Here is a 26,365-nt window from a genome sequence, read left to right as displayed (position 1 = left end):
GTGCAATGCACGTGTACAAACTGGTGATGTCAAGGACCATCATGCAATAGGTGGTTTTCCACTTCACTTCATTAATACAATTCAGAAAATGCTTAGTGTCTCTTAAATAAGACTTCAAGGACATGACCAAAGGAGAAAGAAAAGAGTCCACATAAATAGAAAGATTCTCTGTTACACTCCCATTGGAAGCTACAATGGGACGGCCCGGTGGATTAAACATATCTTTGTGAACCTTTGGGAGGTAATAAAATGTAGGGATCACAGGACTAAGACAACGCAAAAATAAATGTTCATCAGTACTGAGCATATTCAAATGATACCATTTTAATATCATGTCATGGTATACACTAACACTCTGATTATACACTTTCTCGTTCACAGTCATATAGGTGTTAGTATCTCCCAATAGACGTAAAGCCTCCGTTTCATATTGGGTAGTAGTGAGCAGGACAATATTACCCCCTTTATCAGAAGGCTTACATACTATGCCTGCATCTTCGCTCAGAGTTTTTAAAGCCACCTGTTGATGTTTGGTGAAGTTCCCTCTTACTGGCAGGAATTTTTTCGTGTTTCTTAGTCTCGCAAGATCCCTCAACACAGTTTCAGAAAAGGTGTCTATAGCATCAGCTGCCATCATCGGCATAAAGGTGGAAGCTGGTTTGAAGACACTAGCTCCACCCTTTTGTTGTACGTCACATATTTCCAACATCTGGGTATTGGTTACATCACCATCCCCCCCTATGTTGATTTCCTGATGTAGACCCTCCATTAGTTCTCAAACCTCCCAAGTCACTACATCTCAATTCTGTAGGCTTAATGTTTGTAGTCAGCATAGTTTGTTCACAATGTGGTTTCAACTTGAAAAATTTATGTAGTTTAAGTTTTCGTGTGAACTTGAAAACATCGATCCTGGTCTGCGCAAATTCAAAGTTTCTGCGTGGACAGTAGGATAACCCTAATTTTAATATGGATTCTTCTTCTTTATTCAACACTTTGTTCGTCAAGTTGATAATGGTCAAATTATCCGAATCCACTCTCAATTCTTCTTCTTGTAAAAGGGTTTCTTGCTGCGTGTGACGGGTGGGGATCCTAGTGGGTTTCTTCCCACCACCCCCCCTGAGGATATACACTATTCCAGCGTACGAGAACCCTGATCCGCAGTTGCTTGATGCATGGGCTGAACATACAGCAGCATCATGCAAAGGGAGCTTAATAATATTAGTACGCTTTGCTTGGAGTGACAGAGAAAAGGCATTGTTACAGATCAAAGATCTCGAGAATGAATTAACGAAGGAGGAAGACCAAGTTAATTTGGAAGAAAAACGTGAACAGATGAAAAAACGCCTAAAAAAATATGAACAAAAAATTAAACAGCGCAAAGAAGAAAAATTTGAGAGGGACGAAAATGATTATCAAACGGGAAGAGTCCTGACCTTCGCTAAAAAGTATGACCACACCAGGAAACAATTGAGAACAAAAGTCATTGGACCAGTAATTGCTGAATCCGCGACATCGGAATCAGACGCCAACACTGAAGAAGCGGCAAGCGAAGATGGTATTGATGACGTTTCTCCTTTTCACGTAGAGTACAAAGTTATGCGCAAACAACAATTGGAGGGAGGCCGGGGAAAGCCTCCGGACAATCAAGTGGCAAGAGGAAAACGCGGCGGGGGGGTGGTGGGAAGAAACCCACTAGGATCCCCACCCGTCACACGCAGCAAGAAACCCTTTTACAAGAAGAAGAATTGAGAGTGGATTCGGATAATTTGACCATTATCAACTTGACGAACAAAGTGTTGAATAAAGAAGAAGAATCCATATTAAAATTAGGGTTATCCTACTGTCCACGCAGAAACTTTGAATTTGCGCAGACCAGGATCGATGTTTTCAAGTTCACACGAAAACTTAAACTACATAAATTTTTCAAGTTGAAACCACATTGTGAACAAACTATGCTGACTACAAACATTAAGCCTACAGAATTGAGATGTAGTGACTTGGGAGGTTTGAGAACTATGGAGGGTCTACATCAGGAAATCAACATAGGGGGGGATGGTGATGTAACCAATACCCAGATGTTGGAAATATGTGACGTACAACAAAAGGGTGGAGCTAGTGTCTTCAAACCAGCTTCCACCTTTATGCCGATGATGGCAGCTGATGCTATATACACCTTTTCTGAAGCTGTGTTGAGGGATCTTGCGAGACTAAGAAACACGAAAAAATTCCTGCCAGTAAGAGGGAACTTCACCAAACATCAACAGGTGGCTTTAAAAACTCTGAGCGAAGATGCAGGCATAGTATGTAAGCCTTCTGATAAAGGGGGTAATATTGTCCTGCTCACTACTACCCAATATGAAACGGAGGCTTTACGTCTATTGGGAGATACTAACACCTATATGACTGTGAACGAGAAAGTGTATAATCAGAGTGTTAGTGTATACCATGACATGATATTAAAATGGTATCATTTGAATATGCTCAGTACTGATGAACATTTATTTTTGCGTTGTCTTAGTCCTGTGATCCCTACATTTTATTACCTCCCAAAGGTTCACAAAGATATGTTTAATCCACCGGGCCGTCCCATTGTAGCTTCCAATGGGAGTGTAACAGAGAATCTTTCTATTTATGTGGACTCTTTTCTTTCTCCTTTGGTCATGTCCTTGAAGTCTTATTTAAGAGACACTAAGCATTTTCTGAATTGTATTAATGAAGTGAAGTGGAAAACCACCTATTGCATGATGGTCCTTGACATCACCAGTTTGTACACGTGCATTGCACATGGTGATGGTTTGATAGCTATGGCCAGCTTTTTAGATAAACGACCTGTACGGTTTTATGAACACAACAAGATGTTACTGGAGTTCATGACATTTAGCCTCAACAACAATATATTCTTATTTGGAAAACAGATGTATAGGCAGGTGTCTGGAGTAGCGATGGGCGCCTGCTCCGCTCCCAGCTTTGCGAACCTTTTCGTAGGTTGGTGGGAGGAGCAGGTGGCCTGGAGCAGTGTTAATCAAGAATGGAATAATCGAATCATAGGATGGCATCGTTATATAGACGATTTGTTTATCATCCTGGATTCCACCAAAGAATTAGCCGGTGCATATGTTGATGTTCTAAATAACAACAATGTAAATCTAAGGTTTTCTGGTCAGATCAGTAGCACCTCTGTAAACTATTTAGATCTCACAGTTTACATTGATAAAGATGGGAAAATGCAGACTAAATTGTACAGAAAAAAAACTGCGGGGAATTCTACGCTCTGTGCTGCTAGTGGTCATCCCCGTCAATTAATTGACAGTATTCCTTATGGGGAACTATTAAGGCTAAGAAGGAATAACTCTAAGGATGAAGACTTTGAGAAGGCGGCGGATGCTAGCCTGACTAGATTCAAACTAAGGGGGTATAATGATGTTGTTCTTACACGAGCCTATGAGAGAGTTAAGAAAATGAAATGATCTGAGTTGTTGAAACCTAAAGTGATTGCGAAAACAAAGAATGGGACGTTTCGTTTAATCACCACTTTCTCTCAAAATGCAGGGCATATTAAGAAAATCTTTAAGAAGAATTGGAATATTCTTTTGTCTGATAACATCATTAAAGCTGATTTACCTACTAACCCCTTAGTTACCTTCAGGAAGGCGAGATCCCTGAGGGACCATCTGGTCTCAAGTCATTTTCTTCAACCTGGAGAAACCCCTAAACTACCTGCTCTTAATGGTTTTTACCCATGTGGCCGCTGCAAGGCTTGTAAATTTAGCAAGCGGACACTCACCTACAAAATACCTGGATTGGCGAATCCTAAACGGATTATGAAATTTCTAACATGTTCCACGCCTTATGCAATTTATTGTCTCACTTGCCCGTGCGGCTTAAATTACATCGGCAGCACGACTAATGCTGTTAAGCTGCGCATTTTGGAGCATATGCGTGCGATCGCCAAGAAGGATGAATCTTACCCTGTAGCAAGGCATTTTGAAAGGAAGCACAGTAGCAATAGGGACCTGTTGTCCTATGTTTGCCTTGACAGTGTGCCTGCTAACATCAGAGGGGGAGACAGACTATTAAAACTCAGACGTCTGGAATCCAGGTATATTATAGACATGCAGAGCAAAAATCCCAAAGGTCTTAACATGCATGAAGAGCTAGCAGTACATTTAGGCTGATGCATAGGGACATGATAATTCCGAGATCAGATAAGATTTGTTTGATGTACCTGTAATTTCCTAATTGCCTTTTGATACATCCATTCTGCATGATATTATCCCCTTCCACGCTCATGACGAGCTGGGCTCGTCATGCAGTAGCCTCCTCGCACGCTCATGACGAGCCCAGCTCGTCATGAATGTATGAGGATCACGAAATCCCAGCACAGCAGGGGAATTCCCATAGCATCCAAGAGGTTAAAGTAATGTCAGAAAGACATGTATAGATGAATATTTTGAATCTTTTTAAGATTATGTTTTTAAATGTGTGATTTAATTCGGCCCATACAGGGCAAGATAAAATGGTTTTTGATACAAAGACTCTGCCTAAGACCATCCCATATTGGGAGTAATTGCAGCATTTGGAAGTTAGGACTATCACAGCCCATCCTGGGTTTTATGAATTTTTGATTTATTTATCCATGCACATATATATATAGTGTTTATAGTTGGGCCAACTATCAGGGTATTGGAAACCCGTATTGTTGCTATATTCGTTACTACATGTTAAGATGGCGGCCTTTTGTAAATATGTACAATAGTCCTTCCTTGCTTTTGATAAGATGTATGACGTTCTTATAGGCAGAAAGGCGCCGCGGCTCCTTGCACAATTTGAAGAAGCCCCATGGCGAAACGCGTCGTTGCTGTATTGTTCCCGAAATAAAATCACTGGTGGAACTAACCCCTGAGAGTGCCATACTTTCTTTATGGGTTAAAACCCTTGGATGTTTAGGAGCTTGGACATAACAACGGGCACACCCCCGTTCTGTGTGCACCCGCTTACGTGTGCTACCGGCTGGTGTTTTGGAGCAGAGGAATATATATATATATATATATATATATATATATATATATATATATATATATATATATATATATATATATATATATATATATACATATATATATATACACATGCTTTATACTTACCTGCACAATACTTAAATTCTCGTAATAAAGGTTTTGTTGGGAAAGGCATATGCATGGTAAACCTTTGCGTTGTTAAGGATGCAGTGTAAAAGCAGATGTAGTAATGGCATGCATGGTTCTGTCATACATCCCCATCCAAGTAGAACATGGGCCAGTGTGAGCATTTTGAATGTGACCTTTTTCAGGCAGAAATGAGAGAGCATAGGTCTAAGACAGGATGCAACAGAAAATAACAGGAGTAATAATCATTCCCAAATTTCTAAAGCCAGGACCCTCTCTGTGCCTCTTTTGTCCATAAGAGCCTCGACCTCCAGCCACAAAATGTACGAATGGTCTTCCGACAACCTGCTCTGATGTAGGTGGAATATGCATTTGGGTCTGAAAGGAATAACTTTGCTGGACTATTTGGAGCTCCCATTTATAGGATGTGATAGTCTGCCACCCATATCTTATGCTGCCTCAAACAGGATGGCCATATGCCATCGAGGGCAAGTTAATGCAGCTTGGTAGCATTAGCAGGGAGCATGGACTAAGCAGTGCGTTGCCCCAGGGGTTCTGGATGTTGTTGCCAGATCCCTGACCTCAGCCTTGAGACGGACTGGGCATGTCTGTTGCAGTGGCTGTGTACCTTGGCATTATAATTTCGCACCAAGCCCCTTACAAAGCCTGGATAGGGGCAGACCTGTTGGTAATTCTGCCACACAAATGTAGAAAGGCCAAGGGAGCATGTTGTGGCCCTGCTTTATTTAAAGCACTCCATGGCTGAGTCGACTTTATCTCAAAAGGCACATGTGCAATCAAATGGCATATCTATTAGTGACAGTTGAATGTCACCTAAGGATCTTATCCATGCGTGGCACCAGAAGGCCACACTGGTACCCTCTGTCCTGCCCAAGCCATCGGTGGTGAGAACCCAGAACGGATGAGGTACCTTGCTGCATCCTGAACGTCTTGGAAATCGGTGCACAGTTGGTGTGGAAATCTTTAGTGATGTTAGCAAGATCTCATTGACCATATCCCACAACACATGTGAGTATCTTCCCAGGAGGTAAACTGGCCTTTATTGAGCTGAGAGTGGGGCTAAGTGAGAAGATTCTCTTCGTAAAATGTGTAGTACGGAATGAGGTAGGGTTGAGTCTCCTTGTCAACTCCAGGATCACCAAACTGAGGTCGAGGGTGTTGCATAATGAAAGGATGATCACTAAAAGCAGATTTATGTCTCTTGGCAACCTTTCTGCTGACTGGTGGGCAGGAGGCGTTTTTGGCCCAAGTACTTGTTTGTCTGTTAGAGCATAATTTTTATGGAAGGAGTTGTACTGTAGATGTCTGTCCAGGTTGGAGCCTTCTGACCATCTGACACCACAGCAAAAGAAGAGGGTTCCTGTGTAGATAGTAAGAGTTAAACCTAGTATTCAAGGAAATGTCTCACCAATGGCATCTTAAAGGTACATGAAAAGACTGTCCTCAGCATAATGGTGGGGTGCATCACCCTCTAATCACCATCACCATGTTGGCTGTGTTCTGAATCTGAAACAAAAGCCATGTGAAGAGATTGTACTAGCTGCGCTAAATGTTGTGAAGGAGGTGACTACAACCGAGGTGGTATTGGGTTTGCTTCCAAGTCCGATAAGATAATACTTCTTCCTCTGGTATTGGTGGTGGCTCTGATGCACCAGGACAGGCAAAGATCTTGGAGCTGGATTTGAAGTCATGGTGAGCGTCGGCTTCAGATTTGGGGAAGACACAGCAGCAGAGTCAAGAGGCGCAGACTCATCAAAGACATCAACAACAGATATGCTGATGGTAGCCTACCTGTTGGCCTTCTCATATGCTTTGGGCCAGAAGGTGAGCCAAAGGGAGTCCGAAGGGTGCCAAAAATACTCAACATGGTTTCCTTGAAGCCATCAACTTGTGGAGTTTCAGATTGACCTTCAAATTCAGGTTGCATTGTTATAAGCTCTAGAATCGGTCCCTTGATAGTGGACCAGTACTGAGATCAGGAGGCACCTTGAAACCCATGTACCTATTCCTGACTAAAGTGGCAAAACGAGAAAGAAACAAGCTTCGACTTATTGTGTTTCTTTTTTATTTAGACTTATCTTGCAATGTGGAGTGTGAATAGAACCTTTTGCTGGAAAGGATACAAGAACGGGTATGGGTCGGCATCCTTGAATTTGACCAATGCTGGTACTTAGACCTTGGTTATATTGTTCCAGATCACTTTGGGACTCATTCATGCGCAATCCCTGCAAGACTTGTGATTTATCCGAAGAGGCTAGGCACCAGAGCCATACCTGGTGGGCATCTTTCACAGACGTCTGCTTTTGGCAGTACCTTCTAGGCTTAAACCCTGCAGTCTTGGATGGGACATAATCTGCACTCTATGGAGAAAACAGCTGTCAAAAACCTGTCACTAAGACAAGAACAAATTATGGGAGTGAGCTCTGGATCCACATCCGAAGCCACAGAAAGAAAGGAACTGATGTCAGCGAGCAAGGGTGACGTATATATGTGGCTCTGGCATCACTACCGGGGTGGGGCAAATCTGACGCAGAGCTGCATGATTCCACCTACTGGTGCATGGATTCAGTATTTAGAATAATCTGCAGATGCAGTCTGACGCCTAGGGGTATTCACAAGGTGAGTAATGTACGGTTAGAAGTATCCATTAGAAACAGGGTTTTATTTCAAATAATTAAAATATGGTGAACTCTCCCTTGAACTTCGTAATCCCTCACTCTATGGAGTCTATTACAGCTACATATATTAATAATAATAACCATCTATGATGAGCACAAAAGGAACGAAATTGTCTCTTTGCAGTCTGATAATAATTATTATCACTATATGTAATTGTATTCATTCTATCAAATTGAAAGGGCTGAGATGGCCAGGTCACATTTCAGATAAGTCTTGACTTCAGAAAAAGGGGGGAGACACCCTAATTCAAGCCAGAAGGGTGGAGAGATTCCTCTGCTGTTGAAGAGGAGCTGGAGGGATACGTCCTCCCTATTTAATACTAACAGACAAAAACGTATCCCACCCTGTTATTGTATGTGATGCGAGGCACTACTCTTGACAGGTGGTACACCGTCCACTTAGTGGCGGTGAAGGAAACAAATTCCTTTTTGTTATACAACCATCACACACTCTAGTAGTGTCATGCTTCGTCAACGGGTTCACCCTGACTCCTAAAGGTCAGGGTGGGCTCGACCGTATTTCAGGGAGTGGTTAGGAGAAGTAGGCCAGGAGATTTAAAGATTAAAAATCCTCCATTAACTCCAGGTATCCCTTTATTAGTGGAGTGAATAGGGATATTAAAAGAGATAAGAAGTGGGGTGGTGAGGATGGTCCTACGATCCTAATGTCAATATGTTTCCGCCCTTTAAAACCGGCCCCAGTGAGTCCTGGACTTTCTTTAGGGCAATTCAGATTTCCTCCCTTGATTTTTATAAGGTTCTACCTATTTTTTGGAAAGTGTGCAGAGTACTGCATCTAAAACCGGCCTGATATATACTTAGCCTCAATCCAGTCTTTTGTTATGATGTCCAACCTGTGAATAACAACAGTTAATGATGACTGTTACTTTGTGTGCCCATCTCATGCTGGGCACGTCACATTTCAAGCAGTGCAAGCTACACATGCTTCTTATGCGACTGATGTTACAAAATGGAGTTAATACATAGAGCAGACTGTGACATTGCTTCTGAAGCTTGACACCAGACTGTACATCATTTGTGGAACCAGACATCACACTGTGAAATCTCTCCTTGAACTTGACATCAGACAGAGCCATAGCAACTTGATGCCGGCACCCAGAAGAGCTGTCATTCACCATTTGTCATCAAAGAATACAAATCGTAGCCTAAAATAAACTCTGACTCTCCCAATAAAATGAACAGTAAGAAATTAAAAAGAATTGTGAAATGACAGATTCATTATAAAAATGTAAAGCCCTTAAAGTTCTTATTAAAATACTAATCTGCGATTGGATGACCCACTCTGCCCTGACCAACTTGGCAGAGACCTATGTGGTTTTTGGTATGGTTGAGATGTACAGCAGTCTCTTATTCTCTGAGGTTAATACATCTGCATGAAATTTTTTTGAGAAAGTAACCTTTGATGTACTGAGGTCTCCCCTTGACAGTGTATGCAGTAAATAACAGAAACCTGTAATTTCTGCACATTTTCTATGCCATTTGTTTCCTGAACTGAATGCATCAGCATGTCCTGCATTTGCTTTCACCTATACCCCTCTAGATAACTTGTTGTCTTGCTCCTTACTTTAACTTTCGTCCCTCGTGGTCATGGTCAACTGCTCAGTGATATTTTGGAACAAGCATGTGACCTATGTTCTTGCTTCAGTCAAGCTCTGTATCACTAAACTGCAACCATTTATACAAAAAACCTTGTCCTGCTTTGGCTTGTACAAGTAAAATTACATGTGAGCAGCTGGGATGTCCAGTGAATCTCCTAATTAGTGCATAAACAGTGTTTATCTTTGCTCCTACAAAGTTGTCATATATACTTTATGATGTGTCCCAGGTTGAAGTTTAAATTCTTTTCCATTTGTCATACAGCTGGACGGCTTCAAATAAAGATTGGCGACAAGGAAATTGAGTACAATCCCGCTTTCCGTTTCTATATCACTACAAAATTGTCCAATCCACATTATACCCCTGAGGCCTCTTCCAAAACCACAATTGTCAACTTTGCAGTCAAGCAGCAGGTGAGTTTTTTGCCTCATCATACGTTAGAACACTAAATCTTGGTCATGTGCATGAATGCTACTGTGACATGCTAATCTAAGTAGCTTCTAAGTGAATCAGTGCATCACTGTAGCTCCCTAAGAGAATCAGTGCATCACTGCATCTTGCCATTGTGTCTACTCTTAAAATAAACAAATGATGCAAAAAAGAGACCCAGTGCAAACGCACTTTCCTTTCAAAATAACTACAGTGAGAAGAAGTGTAGTTGGTATAAGATCATTGTAGAAGTTAAAACGTTAACAATTGTGAGGCCTAACACTAATGGATAGAAAAGGTGTGGACCTACTCTCTGATGCAAAATGGCTTATGTGAAGCTTCCCCATGGGCTTTTGAAACATTTGTCTTGCTTTCTAATACGTGGTCTGCTCTAGAGTGTTAATAGCAGCAGACAAAATTTTGACCACCTAAACTTAAACAACATATGGATTAAAACAAGTGTTCCACTTGTCCTTCTTCTGTTTTGTACCTACATGATTTTCCACAAATGTTTAGCACATAAGAAAGTTCCCGCAGACTCAGGCTCCATTTCAGTCCAACTTGAATGTATGCTAATGATACAATTGCTTTCAATCTCACTGAGATTGGATTCATGGAGTGATTGAGATTCTTTATCAATATATTCGAAACAGCACCTCAATAGTTTCTAAGTATAAGAAATGTATTTTTTCAAAGAACCGGAAATGCATCTATTTGTGTTGGAGTTTAGATTAGAAAGGCTATCTTAGTATGCGTATTTAAGCTTGTCTTTTTCTCAGAATCTGTCTAATAGTTCCATTTTGAAAATGAATCTTGGAAGGTTCTGCTGCATGGTGGGGGCAGTCATGCCTTTAACAGATATTTGAGCAATTGCATTATCTGCTTCTTTTAAGGGTTTATAATATGAAGGTGCCTCCAACGCCTTTATATGCAATTAAACATAAAGATGTGGTGTCTTTCTTCTTCTTCTTCTTCTTCTTCTTCAATAGAATAGAGGATAATGTATTGAAAAGCATATGCTCCTTTAAATAATCTATACCAGTGGAAGCCCCGAAAAATAATTTTGCAGAGTGAATAGCTATTTGATTGGCTTAGGGACAATAATATGCTGGATGTGCCAAACACATCTTGCTTCCAATACTCCCTTACAAGCTTTAGGTAAGAAGGAGCAAGCATTGAACATCAGTTTAAAAAAATTAATGAACAATTTCAACGTTGCAACTGTTTCTCCCAGGTTGATGTTAATAGCTAATTTAAAATATATCAAAGTGGACCTAAAGAATAGGATGGCAAAAAACTGTTTAAAAGCAAACAGTTCACATTTTTCTAAGCTGGCATTGTACAGAACAGTAACACATATGCATTGTTAAAAATCTTTAGAATTATATATCAATAGTTCTGGATCAGAAATTTCGGAGGTTTGCGTTTTTATTGCGATCGGGGGGGGGCTCCTCCTTAAATCAATTGTTGGTAGAATGGCAAGTCTGAGGCATAAAGAAAACATTTAGTACCTAAATCTTGATACTTTTTACTCCAGTATTGGAACTTTCATAGATTCACATGCCAGAATCATTCCCCGTCGTCGAGACGGGAGTCTCCGGTACATAAAAAAGCAATGCTTAGTAGTATAGCAAACTGAAAAGAGGCCTAGGCCCATTTCCCTTTTGCAACCCATAGCCTTTGTTATGTCAAAAAGGCCCAAACTTTTCCCTGAACCAATCAGAGCTCCTCACCCTCTAGAACACTCCTGAGAGAACCTTCTGCCCCTCAGATTTTCTACCGCACGTTGCGCTAGGGAGTCTCCGTTGAGCTCTACTCAAACTCTTTACTTCAACAGTATTTGGACTAGATTTAAGATCTCTCATCTTCTAGTTTCTTCTTATTGGAGTTCCTTATTCATCTACCATGTCTGAAAAGGAGAAAAAGGGATTATTTAGAGCTTGTTCCTCCTGCTCTAAGAAGAGGCTTTATACAGATGACCCTCACAAAGATTGCATATACTGCCTCTATCCAGACCATAAGGCAGAAGATTGTAAGGTATGTCGAACATTTTCAAATAAAACCTTGAGGGATCATGAGGGAAGGCTGCTGATTTGGCTCCAGAAGGTCAAAGCCAGAAAAGAAATCCTCTCAAGTGAGAGTGAGGAGGAGTCTGTATCGTCTAAGAGAGCTCAAAAGAGAAGTAGATATCCTCACACACATTCCTCAGGAGAAAGACCTGAGAAGGCCCCAAAAAAGACCACTCCAGGGTCTTCAGGGCGCAGTCCCTCAAAATCCCCTTCAGTTAAAGCTAAAGGGAAGAAGGGTTCTGCTTCTGAGGTAAAACAGGTGAAGTCCGCCTCAGAACCACCAAAATCGCCTCACAAAGTAAAGATTACCAACAAGAGAACTTCCTCTACGCCTTCTGAGGAGAAAGGTAGTTTCTGATAGATACATCTGCCGTGTGGATTCCTCACCTTGTGAATATCCCCCTGCGTCAGCAACATTCGGAAATTCTTTTCGTAGCTTCGTGCCGACGTGGACTCAGATGTCATAGAGGCACGGCATCGCTCGCGACTCCGCTGACGTCACCGACGCCTATATTAGGCCCACGCCGGCGTGATGACATCAGTTCCCTATTTTCCGCGTCGTCGACGCTAACGGTTTTCGAGGGATCGTCCGTAGCTTTTACTGTAACTTTGTTACTCTATATTGTTAGTATTCTTTTCTCTTCTTTCATCATGTCTTCGAAGAAGACGGGTTTTAAAGCCTGTGGAGAATGCGGCAAGACCATGTCCATTACGGATCCGCATGAATGCTGTTTATGGTGTCTTAGCTCTGACCACGATGTCGAAGACTGCCGATCCTGTAAAAAAATTACTCCTAAGGCCCTCCGGGAAAGAGAAGCCAAGCTTATTGTTGCTAAGCTTAAAGGAAGTAAAGAAAAGAAGAAATCGAAATCGCGGACTCAACGCTCGAGGTCAAGATCTCACTCGAGGTCGCGTTTGGATTCATCCTCGGCCCATGCTTCGAGATCGTCAAAAAAGAAGCATAGGAAAAGATCTCATGAATCCCGACATCGTTCAAAGAAGGATTCAGGTTCTAAACCGAAGTCGCAGGTGAAGCTGCTGGAAAAAGAAGTGATGTCTTCAGCTTCAGAAGAGCATGACGCCGGAGGTGAGGCGTCGCATGCGAATTCGCCTGGTTCACCGAAGCAAACCGCGAATCCGTCTCCGGTTCCATCCCATTCTCCGGATTGGGAGGATAAAGGTGAGGAGGAGATGGTTCGAGAGGGAGAGGCTCCGTTGATCCGTTGCCCGAAGGTCTATCGACTCCGGTGCACCAGCCTGAAGAGGAGGTCAACGTCGTATCGACTCCACGCCCTCAAGAACCGTCTGGGGGTTCGTACCCAGCCTTCCCGGCTCCAGGTCAGGATCCGACGCGGGCTATGTACCCCTCTGGGATTCCTGTTGGTCCCACGGGTCCGATGGCATTTGGTCTGGGTGTCCCCCAAACATATGCCCCTGCACCCTTTATGCCCTTTATGCCGGCTCCGACGCCGCATTGGCATCTTCTGACACCGGCGAGGCCTTCGACTCCGAAGCCATTGACGCCGAAGTCGAGGACACCGAATCCTTCGACGCCGATTCCATCATCTCTGATGGCGAATTCCGAACGAAGTCGTGGAAGTCTTCCTCGGCCGGCGTCGGGCTCGGCGCCGGCTTCGACGGAGTCAACAGTGGATCCGACGGCTTCGAAAGTGAAGCATAGGTCGAGGCGTGAAGCTCAGAGGCTGATGGAAGAAGAGAGCTATCGTGAGGAGTATTTGGAGGAGGGTGAGCTACAGGATCCTGAGGACCCTTATGAGGATCTTTCGGTGGCCAGTGGTCTTGAACTGTCCCCTGAGTGGGATTTAGTTTCAGTGACAGACGAACCCTCTAAAGATGTGGCTCCTTACCACGTTGTAATTAAAAAAGCAGCAAATTTGTTAAACATCGCTTTACCTACTGCTGAGTTCAAATCAAATCTACTCACAGAGGTTCTTCACTCTCCATCATCTGTGACTGAACCATTGCTGCCCTTTAATGATGCCCTTAGAGATCATATTTTAGAGGTTTGGAAGAAACCATTGTCAACTCCAGCTGTGTCTAGGGCTGTTGCCAGAAGGTACAGGACTGCTCCAGATGATCCTGAATTTTTATCCACTCACCCTCTACCTGAGAGTTTGGTGGTGCAGGATGCCTGTTCCAAACGTTCAACAGGAGCTTTTCCTCAAGTTCCAGCTGAAAAGGAGTCGAGAAAGCAGGATCAGGCTGCTAAAAAGGATTTCTCTTCTACCAGCATGGCATTAAAGTCCACAAACGCGACCTGTCTGATGGGTCGTTACATTCATGCACTAATGGACACTGTAAAGCAGTTAGTGCCAAAGATACCGGAAGATGATAGAAAGGACTTCCAGGAGGTTATCTCGGACACTCAGGCTGCAGCAAGGCAGGTTATACAGAGTGGTTTAGACACTGCAGATTCTGTGGCGAGGATCATGAGCTCTTCGGTTGCTACGAGGAGGGCTGCATGGCTGAAATCGTCTGAATTTTCAACTGATGTCCAGTCTGCATTGATGGGTCTACCATTCGACGGATCTGGTTTGTTTGGGAAGAAGGCAGATGCTGCTTTAGAACGTGTTAAAGACAGCAGGGCGACTGCTAAGTCGTTGGGCCTTCAGACCAGAGGTACTTTTGGTAGGCGTACTAGAGGATTTAGTAGATCTTCATTTCGATCCTACAAATCTACGCAGCAACAACCACGGCAGCAGCAGAACACGCTGTACAGATCCTATAGGGGCAAGCAGAGAGGCCGTTCTCGAAGCCGTCAAATCCCCTCTTCCTCCTCTTCTCCTTCCCAGCCCCCTGCCAGCGCAGCAAAGCAGCCCTAGATCCGCCATTCCGGATCATGTGGGCCCAGTGGCGGGCCGGCTTACCCATTTCCTACAAGATTGGGAATTGATAACATCGGATCTTTGGGTTTTCAATCTTGTAGGGAATGGGTATGCTTTTCCCTTTCGGGAGTTTCCCCCAAATTACCCTCCTTGCCAAGGTTATTGTTCGGAGGACCACCTGCTTCTCCTGCAGGAAGAAGTCCTGGCATGTGGAAAATGACAATGTATATGTACATAAGCGGCGTCCATTTGTGTTCACCATACCCCTCGCTGTAAGCAGAACGAATACCGCGAAGCATTGACCGCATCACCCCGCCAGCATAGGCCCATGCACGCACGTACACAACAGCCATTTTAGGCACCAAGGCCTCTCTGCCCGTTTGTTAAATCCCCAGCACGCCCCCCCCGTTGAACACCCCCGCTCTCTCATGCATAGGCCATAAAACCCTCTCCCTCTGCGCGACCCTGCTCTAAAAGTGACACCCCTGCCTGACCGACACCCCCCTGCATTCCTCCCAGGAACACCCTTCCCCTCTTCTGATGACCCCCCCCCCCCCGGCTACACCTGGCCTCTCGACCCGGTCCCAAGTCATAAAACAAAGCCTCATGGATGTACCCCCCCTGGCCCCGCATAGCAAAACGTGATACACCAACTGAAGTGCCCGATCTTATTGCCTGCCCAACCTTAGATCTGACCACCCCCTCTTGCCCTCGTGTCCTGTTGGAATGTCCGGCTGCAAGATTACAATCACATGTTACATTTGGGAGGGGAAACGACATCCGAGCGACAGGCATGGGAATAGGCCTGAAGCTGGGATTCCAAACGTGCCTTTTCGTACTTCAAAGTTTCTTTATTGCAATAAGGAATGTTTGTGCATCATAAACCTGTGTATAAAAGATGGAGCCTCAGAGAAACTTGTTAGAGCACCTCTTGAAGACATTGTGCGCGTGTCCGAAATGACAGGCTCTCCTCATGAGAAATAAAAATCTGTTCTTGCACTCCCGCTTCCAGCGCCCGTCCCTTTATTTGGTAACTGATCAAAATGGGGACTAAGAGGCGTCTTGTGCCAGCAGCCTGGGCATCGGTTGTAATTTGGGCTGTTTTTCCTCAATTGGCGTCCCAACGCGGGGCCCATCAGCGACATAAGGTCCGGTAAGAGAGGTCCAGACGATGGGGTGAACATCTGAACGATTGGAGTATACCTGCCTTGAGAGGGCCCTCGTCCGGCTGCCGATTGAATGAACTTCACCGATTCCGAACGGACCTCTCTCAAGCTACCTACTGTCCTGACTGGGAACCCACAGGAATGCTGCGGTAAAAACATGGAGTAAGAGAACGATCGGGCGCTGGAAAGGGAAGGCGAAGAACTGTCCACACGGTCCGGTCCGGGTAAGGTTAAGTAGGACGTCTTTACGTCTGATTGATAGGATGACTTTATCCATCTGATTGATTGAATGATTGATTGTTTATATTGGAATCGGTATTTAAATACTGGTATTGTTCATTGATTGGTTCATTTAGCTTTGGTTGCTACTTGAAGTATTGGTTCTCTTTGAGACATTCTCTGTTTGCAAACAGCGACGAATAGGAACGTTCCTTTCTGTTTGCAAATAGTGAAGCATAGGTAATGCGGACTTTTGTCCCCCGTTGTAATCCGTCATGCCTATTTTTCTCCCCACTGATTGATTGGTTGCTCTGTTGCTCTTTGAGACATTCGCTGTCTACAAACGGGGAAGAATAGGAATATTCTGTCTCCCTTTGCAGATAGTGAAGGGTAGGTAATGCAGACTTTTGTCCCCCATTGTAATCCGTCATGCCTAGCTTTCTCCCCACTGATTGTTTGTTATCGATTTTTATCGATTATCGCTCTTTTGAGATATTCCCTGTCTACAAACAGAGAAGAATAGGAATATTCTGTCTCCCTTTGCAGATAGCGAAGGATAGGTAATGCGGACTTTTGTCCCCCGTTGTAATCCGTCATGCCTGTTTTTCTCCCCACTGATTAATTGATTGTCTGGACATTTAGGGCCAGATGTAGGTAGGGTTTTACCGGTCGGTAACGGCCGAATTCGGCCGTTACCGACCGGTAAAAGGAATTTGAGATGTAGGGGGCAGAATCGGTAAATTTACCGTTCGGTAAATTTACCGATCGGTAATTTTACCGAATCTGTAAAATCGATATGTAGGTGGGACTCTTATGAGTCCCACAAGGCCTAAGAAATCGGTATTTTACCATCAAATTCAATTTGATGGTGAAATACCGATTCAGGTGTGCATGCACATGTGTGCATGCACACCTGTGCCATATGACAGGCAGACCTGCCCTTAGGGCAGGTATGCCTGCCATATGGCCCCCGAACCTTTTTTGGGGGTGCTAGAGGGTGTCAAAGTGACACCCCCTGCACCCTTGCCAAAAATCGGTATTTACCGATCGGTAAATACCGACCGGTAATGCCCCATTCATTCCTATGGGCTTCAAAGCCCATAGGAATGAATGGAGCATTACCGGTCGGTATTTACCGAATCGGTAAATACCGACTTTTAAAGAATCGGTAAATCCACATCTGGATTTACCTACATCTCGGTACTTCATATTTACCGACTCTTAAATACCGAATCGGTAAAATTCGGTATTTAAGAGTCGGTAAATATGATTTACCTACATCTGGCCCTTATTGTTCAAGGAATAGTTCTTTTGAAGTATTCTCTGTTTGCAAATAACGTGGAATAGAAATATTCTGTCTACTCTTTGCAAGTAGTGAAGGGTAGGTAATGCGGACCTTTGTCCCCCGTTGTAATCTGTCATGCCTATCTACTCCCCACTGATTGGTAAACTAGTTCCACCCGGACCATTTATTAGAGGTAGATCATCTGGCTCAACCGGAGGGCGCCCCTAATAAAAAGGACATATGTAAAATACGAAGTAACCACCGTATCCTGTTAACAGAAACTTTAGCGCAAAAACACACTAGAAAAGGAAGGAAAAAGAAATCGAGCAAAATCAGTAGGCCACTGATGAGTTTTTTGCCTTCGCTAGAAATAAGAAACGTTAGAAATAGCCCGCAATAAGAAACATAAAAGTGGTGAGAGAAGCCAAGCTTGACATCACGGCAGCCACGAGGTAGCTAGGCTCCGCCGCCCCTCACTGCTCCAAACATGTCTGTCCCACCGCCGCCATGCCCAATAACGGTAACATAAGATAGATACAAGTCAGCAGATACCTACCCCCATTCCGGAAGCTCCCGAAGTGCAACAGGTCCACGGTTACGCCCATCCGGAAGACGAGGCCTCGACACGTGCAGGGCGGGGCCCGGCTGGCCGCCATCGGCCGGAGAGGCCGTGGGGTGGATGGCCCGGAATGTACTGGTCTTCCCATCCCCTTCTTCTGGCGCCTTGCAGGCCACGGGGGGGGGGATGTCTTGCTTATGCCTCCGACCCCCCCCCTCTCTCATCGCCTGGTCCGGCCTCACGAATGTCAGCGCCAGGAGACGGCGTGGGTTGCACTGGGAGGGAGAGGCGGCGCGGACGAGCCTCTCCCACCTCCCCAGGTGGAGGCCCCTCAGCTGCACCCCCAACGCTCCACTCACCCGACAAGGGTTCGTCCACTCTTGCGGTGCAACGCCACGCCCGACAGGCTGGTGTCCGTCTACTCTTGCGATCCAGCGACTGCCGGTTGCCGCGGAACTCATAAATAACGGTCGACTCTTGGGAGATTGGGCCTGGCGTGCAAAGATGGCCAGGTCGCTTGCCAGCTAGAAAATGAGTCCCCCTCTCCTCAGCTTAGAAGATTGTATGAGAGCTGCAGGGGCCCCCGACCCCCGCGCCCCCCCCCCCCCCCGATGGGGAATGACTGCCATGATTGCCCGCGGAACGACCAAGACGTAGCCACGAGACGTCGGCACTCTCATGCTGGCGCCAGCCTCAGTTTGAATGACCAAAATCCTGCAGACTACCAATTTGATCAGTTCCGGTGGAACACCAGTATGACCCGGTAGGAAAGATTGTTGCCTCCCTCCCCCCTTTGACTGATGGTTCATGTCGACGGCCCCTTCTGTTGCCCTTTAACGAAACTTTTGGACTGCCGAAAGAGGCTCTGGTCCAACCACGAGTTGGTGGAGACATTTTGACTATACTTGGACCTGCCTGACCTCACCCAAAATGGCGCTGGTACAAATGAAACTCGCAACTCCCTGTTGTGTTCCGGTTGCTCAGCCTTGATCGCATGGCGGGAGGGGATGGGTACTGATTGAACACTTGGACAATGAATTGATGTTAAGTTCTGATGCGTCATTGATTACCGTATTATTGAAAGTTCGAATTTTCGACACTTATGGTACTTACCCACAATGAATTTTCGATATGATTTTATTGCACTTGTCGCACCTTTATGAAATCAACGGTCACCGACTCCGTTCAAATAAATATCCCCTCATGTACAGTTCCAGTCTGCTCCGTGGTCGGCCCACGTGGTTGTAGACCCGTATTTGTGCGCCAACATTTTTAAATAAAGGTGTTTTTTTTTTAAAGCAAACATAGTTGTAGCGCTTAGATTGGTAAGTTTCGAATAAATGGCCACTGTTTCCGATATAAGTAAAATACAGGTGAAATGAAGCAACTCGATTACTTAAAGGTTAAAAAGCAAAGTACACAGAAATATTGCAAATGTGAATGGTCCAGGTTTGTTGTGTGTGTGTTTTTATATATATTTTTATTTTTGTGCAACGTAAAGCAATCGATAAAGGTTCCGGTATTTAGCCTTTACTTTATGTGCCACATGTATCAGGGAAATTGTTTCAGATGTCCCTAAGCCACTCCGAAGGAATGCCACCTAGCCCCTCTAGTTTCCGTGCCTGATGAACAAAAACGACCCTGTACCACTGTAGACCATCCCTCCTCCTCGAAGGAGAACACGAGTTCACCCCCCACTTTACACTGACTGCCCTTTGTTTTGACCCTTCCCTACACACGGTCCGTAATACCACACTTGGGCGATCTATGCAATACACAGTTCATCAATGATTATCTCTCCCGCACTGCCGGTCCCTCTGGGCTTAAACGCCGAGATGAAAGGGACTGCATCCCGCGGAGATAGGTCGAGTATGTGGTAAGTAAAAGCATTTTCGGGTTTATGCGCGCTGATGTGTTTTAAAACGCTGCCCCCACCCCTTCTTTTTTCCCTTCTTTTCTGCAGGTCACATCGGAACGTCGACTAGAGTATGGAGAAGACCTACGCAACACGCCATGGTTCCGCACGGAAAAATTGTATATTGTCTATGGGGACTGCCCTGAGAACGTGACGAATTTGTGTGATATGAATGCACGCGTGTATGCCCTGATGTGTATAGCTCGACTGAATACACGTTGCACACATTTGGATTGATAAGAGAAATGTTTTATGTATGACTTAAGTGATGATCGAACGGCCGATGGAATGGGGAAAAGGGGTCTGAACATGGTGCCTATACACGACGAACAAACAAAGATATAGCACTCCCTTACTTAGAAACGACTGTCTCTCTCTCTCTGAACCCAGCGACTGGGAGGGTGGCCTGAAGCAGAAACTTGACGGGTTATTGCAGTATGACAAAATATGACTCCAACCGGCGCCCCAAATAATGCAACCAAGAATGACGTGCACCCATGAGTAAATTGATACGGTAACTAAATAGGGAGAGGTTCAGGAATATTCCGGGGTGAGGTTTACCCAAGTACCCTCCTCCTGGAAGACTAGGAATATTGTCAAATGTTTAAGATTTACCACCTCCTTCTTGCACCCTCATAGACATGAAACTCAAAGCTGCCCCATTGTTCTCCCTCCGTTGCCTCAGCCTGGATACCCATTCGCTAAAAATGATTCGAAGATCCCACCGTGAGTATTAGCCCGACCAGGTTAGTTCCCGAACAATTGACAAAGGTGTAAGTATTTCCAACCGAGGCCACCAGCAAAGGCAGCCAGATGAATTAAGTAGGATACTAAGGATGCGCAGCATGCAGGAAGAAATCTTTTTGGCCAAGTACTGTTCTATGTTTTGTCTATTTCCCCCCCCGCCTGAATTCATGTGTACGTAATGTATGGATCTACGTCGTCCCTCAGCCTGTGTTTCTATATAACTTGTCCCTGCTGTTCTGTGTTGTGTGCGCACTAAATGGCCTATTATTGTACACGCTTCTCTCTCTCTCTTTCTCTCTCTCTCCATGTCGTACGTGCACCGAATAGTTCGTTTAAAATGCGGACGACTCTCTCTCTGAGGGTCCCCCTGTTCCCTCTTCCCTTGTGTGGTAACGTTGTGCCCCGCCGGCACAAGCCTAATTGGTTTTTGAACACAAAGGTGTTCGGCAAAATTGACAGAAACTAAAACAATTGTAATTTGCCATATTACTACCTCTCCTTTCTGTAAAATGATGGAACTTGAATTGGCTAAGAAGGAAAGGACAGGTAAGACCACTGATGTCCCCTAATCTGGCCTTTTTTATAGGGGGACTATATGTCAGTGGCCTTCTGTTCTCAGTTCGTTAGAAGCACAATCCCCAATGCCCAGATTGCCCTACCTCTCTGCACCCAAGTACGGATGTCCAAAACATCCTTGTTTCTCCCGATTGACCCCAGCTCCATACCCCGAAGTATAACTGATGACCCTGATTAGCCGTTGCTCCCCGAGAAAAGAATGTTTAGCCTCTGTCCCTCTCTCATAATGATAGAAGACTGCCAGGGCTTGGGTTAGAAAGACGAGTCTCTACCGAAGGATCCGATTTCGAGTTTGATGGAATACGCAGTTGATCGGAGTCTGACTTCTCTCCATATACGTCATGAATGAACGCCAAATAGACTTAGTACGAACTCAGTAGAAATGCCCGCATACATACTCCATAGTGATAACTTCTGACCGTGACCGATGAACGTATCCCCAACTACTTAAGATTGGGGGCGGAATTGAAATGTATAAATGTCTTCTCCTGCCAGTTCTCTAAAGCTTGTTTTGTACCCATTCAAAGATACACAATCACCGGAGGAGAGGGGCCGGACGTGACGCACAGCCTAGCCGCAGATCATGAAGCACATGTGACCTCGACCAAAGGTGGAGCCGCAGAGCAACGAGACGCGGGACGAGGCACCACTCTCAAACACGGAAAATGAAAGGATGGAGGGCTGCCATGAAGCCCTCTGCTTGCTGACCCACGCGTGCCAGAAGTCCCCGCCCCTTTGAGCCCGATTGATGGGCCTGCCTGCTCGTTATCCTTTGCTCCCTTGGTTTGTCTCAAAGATCTGATCCCACTCCGCCCTCTCTTCCCTCGATTATCCGACAACCCCCCCTTTTTTTCACATGGATTTTGACTCAGAGAAGAAGAACAGCATTTAGGTAGAATAGGGTTTGCCACGGAAGGAGAAAGAAATGCAGGTGCCCAGCATGAGGCACCCTTCAAAAGATTAGTTAGGAAACAGGACTGTGGTCTAACAGCAGAGGACAGATCGCACCCTGCGACGTGTAAGGATGGATCCGAGCTGGACCTATAGCTCCACCGCCGGTGCTCAACAGCGCCAACGGAAGAAAACGAACTACTAGAGCCTACTAGTGATGGCTCGCTGCTAAAAAGACACTGTGGCGAAGACCCCCCCCCCTCCCCTTTCTGAACTTTCTACCCCCCCCCCCTGACTACTTGCTTGTATTGAACTGAATTCCTCCCTCAACCACTTTGTATTGCTTTCAAAATGTTTCATCGGTCACTTTTGACTGTACATTGATACCGCCGGAGAGAGAGTCAGAACATGGCTCCATAATGTGTCGGTACATTTCCTTGATTGACTCCGACTGAGTAGTATACCGATCTCTAGACTCGTATATATAACACGACAAATGTAAATTCATCTGTATTACACCTCGTCTATCGCATCGACTGCACATGGTTATATGCAATCCGCTAGTATTGACAAACGCTATTTCATTGACCACACATGGCTATATGTACACCCCGTCAGTTATGATAAACACGGAAATGAAGTAACTTATGTTAAAAAGCGGCAACTGTGGAAAATGACAATGTATATGTACATAAGCGGCGTTCATTTGTGTTCACCATACCCCTCGCTGTAAGCAGAACGAATACCGCGAAGCATTGACCGCATCACCCCGCCAGCATAGGCCCATGCACGCACGTACACGACAGCCATTTTAGGCACCAAGGCCTCTCTGCCCGTTTGTTAAATCCCCAGCACGCCCCCCCCCCCCCGTTGAACACCCCCGCTCTCTCATGCATAGGCCATAAAACCCTCTCCCTCTCCGCGACCCTGCTCTAAAAGTGACACCCCTGCCTGACCGACACCCCCCTGCATTCCTCCCAGGAACACCCTTCCCCTCTTCTGATGACCCCCCCCCCCCCCCCGGCTACACCTGGCCTCTCGACCCGGTCCCAAGTCATAAAACAAAGCCTCATGGATGTACCCCCCCTGGCCCCGCATAGCAGAACGTGATACACCAACTGAAGTGCCCGATCTTATCGCCTGCCCGACCTTAGATCTGACCACCCCCTCTTGCCCTCGTGTCCTGTTGGAATGTCCGGCTGCAAGATTACAATCACATGTTACATTTGGGAGGGGAAACGACATCCGAGCGACAGGCATGGGAATAGGCCTGAAGCTGGGATTCCAAACGTGCCTTTTCGTACTTCAAAGTTTCTTTATTGCAATAAGGAATGTTTGTGCATCATAAACCTGTGTATAAAAGACGGAGCCTCAGAGAAACTTGTTAGAGCACCTCTTGAAGACATTGTGCGCGTGTCCCAAATGACAGGCTCTCCTCATGAGAAATAAAAATCTGTTCTTGCACTCCCGCTTCCAGCGCCCGTCCCTTTATTTGGTAACTGATCAAAATGGGAACTAAGAGGCGTCTTGTGCCAGCAGCCTGGGCATCGGTTGTAATTTGGGCTGTTTTTCCTCAGGCACTGTTTCGAAAAGGTGCAATAGAGGTGGTTCCAGAGCAGGAAAGGGGTCAGGGGTGCTACTCCCGGTATTTCCTGATCCCCAAAAAGGATGGCAGACTCCGGCCAATTCTGGATCTCAGGATCTTGAACCTTTACCTGAAACAGGAAAAGTTCAAGATGCTCACTCTTGCACAGGTTCTTCAAGCGCTGCTAGAAGAAGACTGGATGGTGTCGATCGACTTGCAGGATGCGTATTTTCATATTTCCATCTTGAAGTCGCACAGAAAGTATCTCCGTTTTACGGTTGGGTCGCAACACTACCAGTTTGCGGTCCTTCCGTTTGGTCTAACTACTGCGCCTCGAGTCTTCACCAAGGTGATGGCGGTGGTGGCAGCACATCTCAGGAGGTCGGGGATACCTGTGTTCCCGTATCTGGACGACTGGCTGATGAAAGCGGAGTCGCCGGAGAAGGTGCTCCATCATCTGCAAGAGACAACTCAGTTGTTGCACAAGTTGGGTTTTTCGATAAATGCACCCAAGTCTCACCTGGTGCCCTCCCAGCGCAACCTGTTCATAGGTGTGGTACTGGACACTACTGTTTGTCGTGCATTCCCTCCTCCTCAAAGGATTCGCGACATTCAGGAAATGATTCCTTTGTTCTACAATGGAGCAGTCGTTCCAGTCCTGAAGGTTCTTCGCTTGCTCGGTCTGATGGCTTCTTGCATTCTGTTGGTCAACCATGCACGCTGGCACATGAGGGCACTCCAGTGGTGCCTCCGCAGGCAGTGGTATCAGCACAACGGAGATCTCAGGGAGTCAGTGAGGATCTCCAGAGAAACTGCAGCGGATATGTCTTGGTGGAGCGTGGAAGGCAATCTGTCACAAGGAAAGCCTTTTCAACGTCCTCCATCGGTGGCCACGGTAATAACGGATGCATCCACTCTCGGGTGGGGTTTTCATCTGGGGCACTGGGGGTCAAGGGTCTTTGGTCTCCAGAGGAAAGGTTGCTTCACATCAACCTTCTGGAATTGCGGGCGATACGTTTGGCACTCAAGGCCTTCCTCCCTTCCCTTCGCGGTCAGTCGGTTCAGGTCCTGACGGACAACATGACCGCGATGTGGTACATCAACAAGCAGGGAGGAGTGGGGTCGCAGTGTCTCTGCAGAGAGGCTCTGCGTCTCTGGTCTTGGGTTCAGGACCATCAGATTTGTCTGATGGCAAATAATCTGGCCGGAGTTCAGAACGTTCATGCAGACAGTCTCAGTCGACAGTTCTCTGCCGACCACGAGTGGAGGCTTCATCCGGAGGTAGTTCGTCACGTCTTTCGGACGTGGGGGACTCCTCAGGTGGACCTTTTTGCCACTCAAGAGAATGCTCACTGCCTGTTATTCTGCAGTCTCCAGTATCCGATGCAAGGAGCCTTGGGGGACGCGTTTCAGTTGAGTTGGAGCTCACAACTCCTTTACACGTTTCCACCCATTCCTTTGATTCCTCGGGTTCTGAGGAAAATTCGCCAAGACCGGGCCCAAGTCATATTGGTCGCCCCGGATTGGCCAAGAAGGGTGTGGTACTCAGACCTTCTCCACTTCTCCTCTCTCCCGCCGCTCCGTCTCCCTCACAGGGCAGATCTCCCCTCCCAGATGGAGGGGCAGGTTTCTACATCCCCACCTCCAGACCTTACACCTTCATGCCTGGAGATTGAACGGGGCAACCTGAGTTCTTTTTCTCTCCCGCCTGACGTGGTGGATGTCATCTTGTCAGCCAGGCGTGACTCCACTAAGTCCATCTATTCTTATAGGTGGTCAAAATTTGTCGTTTGGTGTGGGGAGAAATCTATAGACCCTTTGAGAGCCCATTTGTCTGATGTTCTCCAGTTTGCCCTTTCTCTGGCGCAACAGGGGCTTGCTGTTGCCACAGTGAAGGGCTATCAGTCAGCGCTGTCTGCATTTCTCTGTTTGCCTGACCAGCCATCTCTTTTTAAATCTCCTGTAGTTTTAAGGTTTTTGAAGGGCCTCACGAATAAGTTCCCTCCTACTCCTTTTATATACTCAGTGGGACTTAAATCTTGTTTTGACCTTTCTGATGGGTGCTCCCTTTGAGCCTCTTCACAAATGTCCTATGAGGCTTTTGACTCTTAAGACAGTTTTCCTCGTTGCAATAACCTCGGCAAGGAGGGTAAGTGAGCTTCAAGCTCTTAGTTCCAAGCCTGCTTTCTTGTCCATTCATGCTGATCGAATGGTTCTTAGGACCAGGGCTGCTTTTCTGCCTAAGGTGGTGACTCCTTTCCGTAAAACACAAACAATTGAAGAAGGGTCTGAGGGAAATTTAAAGACCTGCCCAGTTCGTATCCCCCTAACTGTAATCCTAACAACAAAAGAACCGGGGGTCTATAACGGAGCTTCAAGTACTCCGAGCTGCTGCAAAACTCCTACATAAGTGAGTTAGGCGCTAATAGAGCTACATAAGTCTCTATATCAGAATGTGTGCCAGGACAAACCTGTCAAAGGACCTACTAGGATTGTTGGTAAGACCCGTACAGAGATGTGTTGGATTCCCATCAAATAGGTATGTAGATCAAGTGTTCTCATTTGGTCGTCCAAAAATGGGGTGGTATGTCTCTTGATCAATGAGACCCATCCATCGC

At 45.7% G+C, this 26,365-nt stretch overlaps 1 protein-coding gene across 2 annotated transcripts in view; it reads left to right on the top strand.

Moving 5' to 3' along the window:
• The window catches only part of DNAH2 (dynein axonemal heavy chain 2), a 3,497,426-nt gene that overhangs the window by 2,854,512 nt on the left and 616,549 nt on the right, over nt 1-26,365 (top strand). For both annotated transcript variants that reach the window (XM_078670326.1, XM_078670327.1), the window contains one exon: nt 9,725-9,873. In XM_078670326.1, coding sequence (XP_078526452.1) covers nt 9,725-9,873 — 149 coding nt within the window. The remainder of the gene's footprint in view (nt 1-9,724; nt 9,874-26,365) is intronic.

Source organism: Lissotriton helveticus, chromosome 12, assembly GCF_964261635.1.
Source record: "Lissotriton helveticus chromosome 12, aLisHel1.1, whole genome shotgun sequence".
NCBI classification, from domain to species: domain Eukaryota; kingdom Metazoa; phylum Chordata; class Amphibia; order Caudata; family Salamandridae; genus Lissotriton; species Lissotriton helveticus.
The sequence above is the reverse complement of the archived record's forward strand: the minus strand, read 5'-3'. Positions and strand labels throughout refer to the sequence as shown.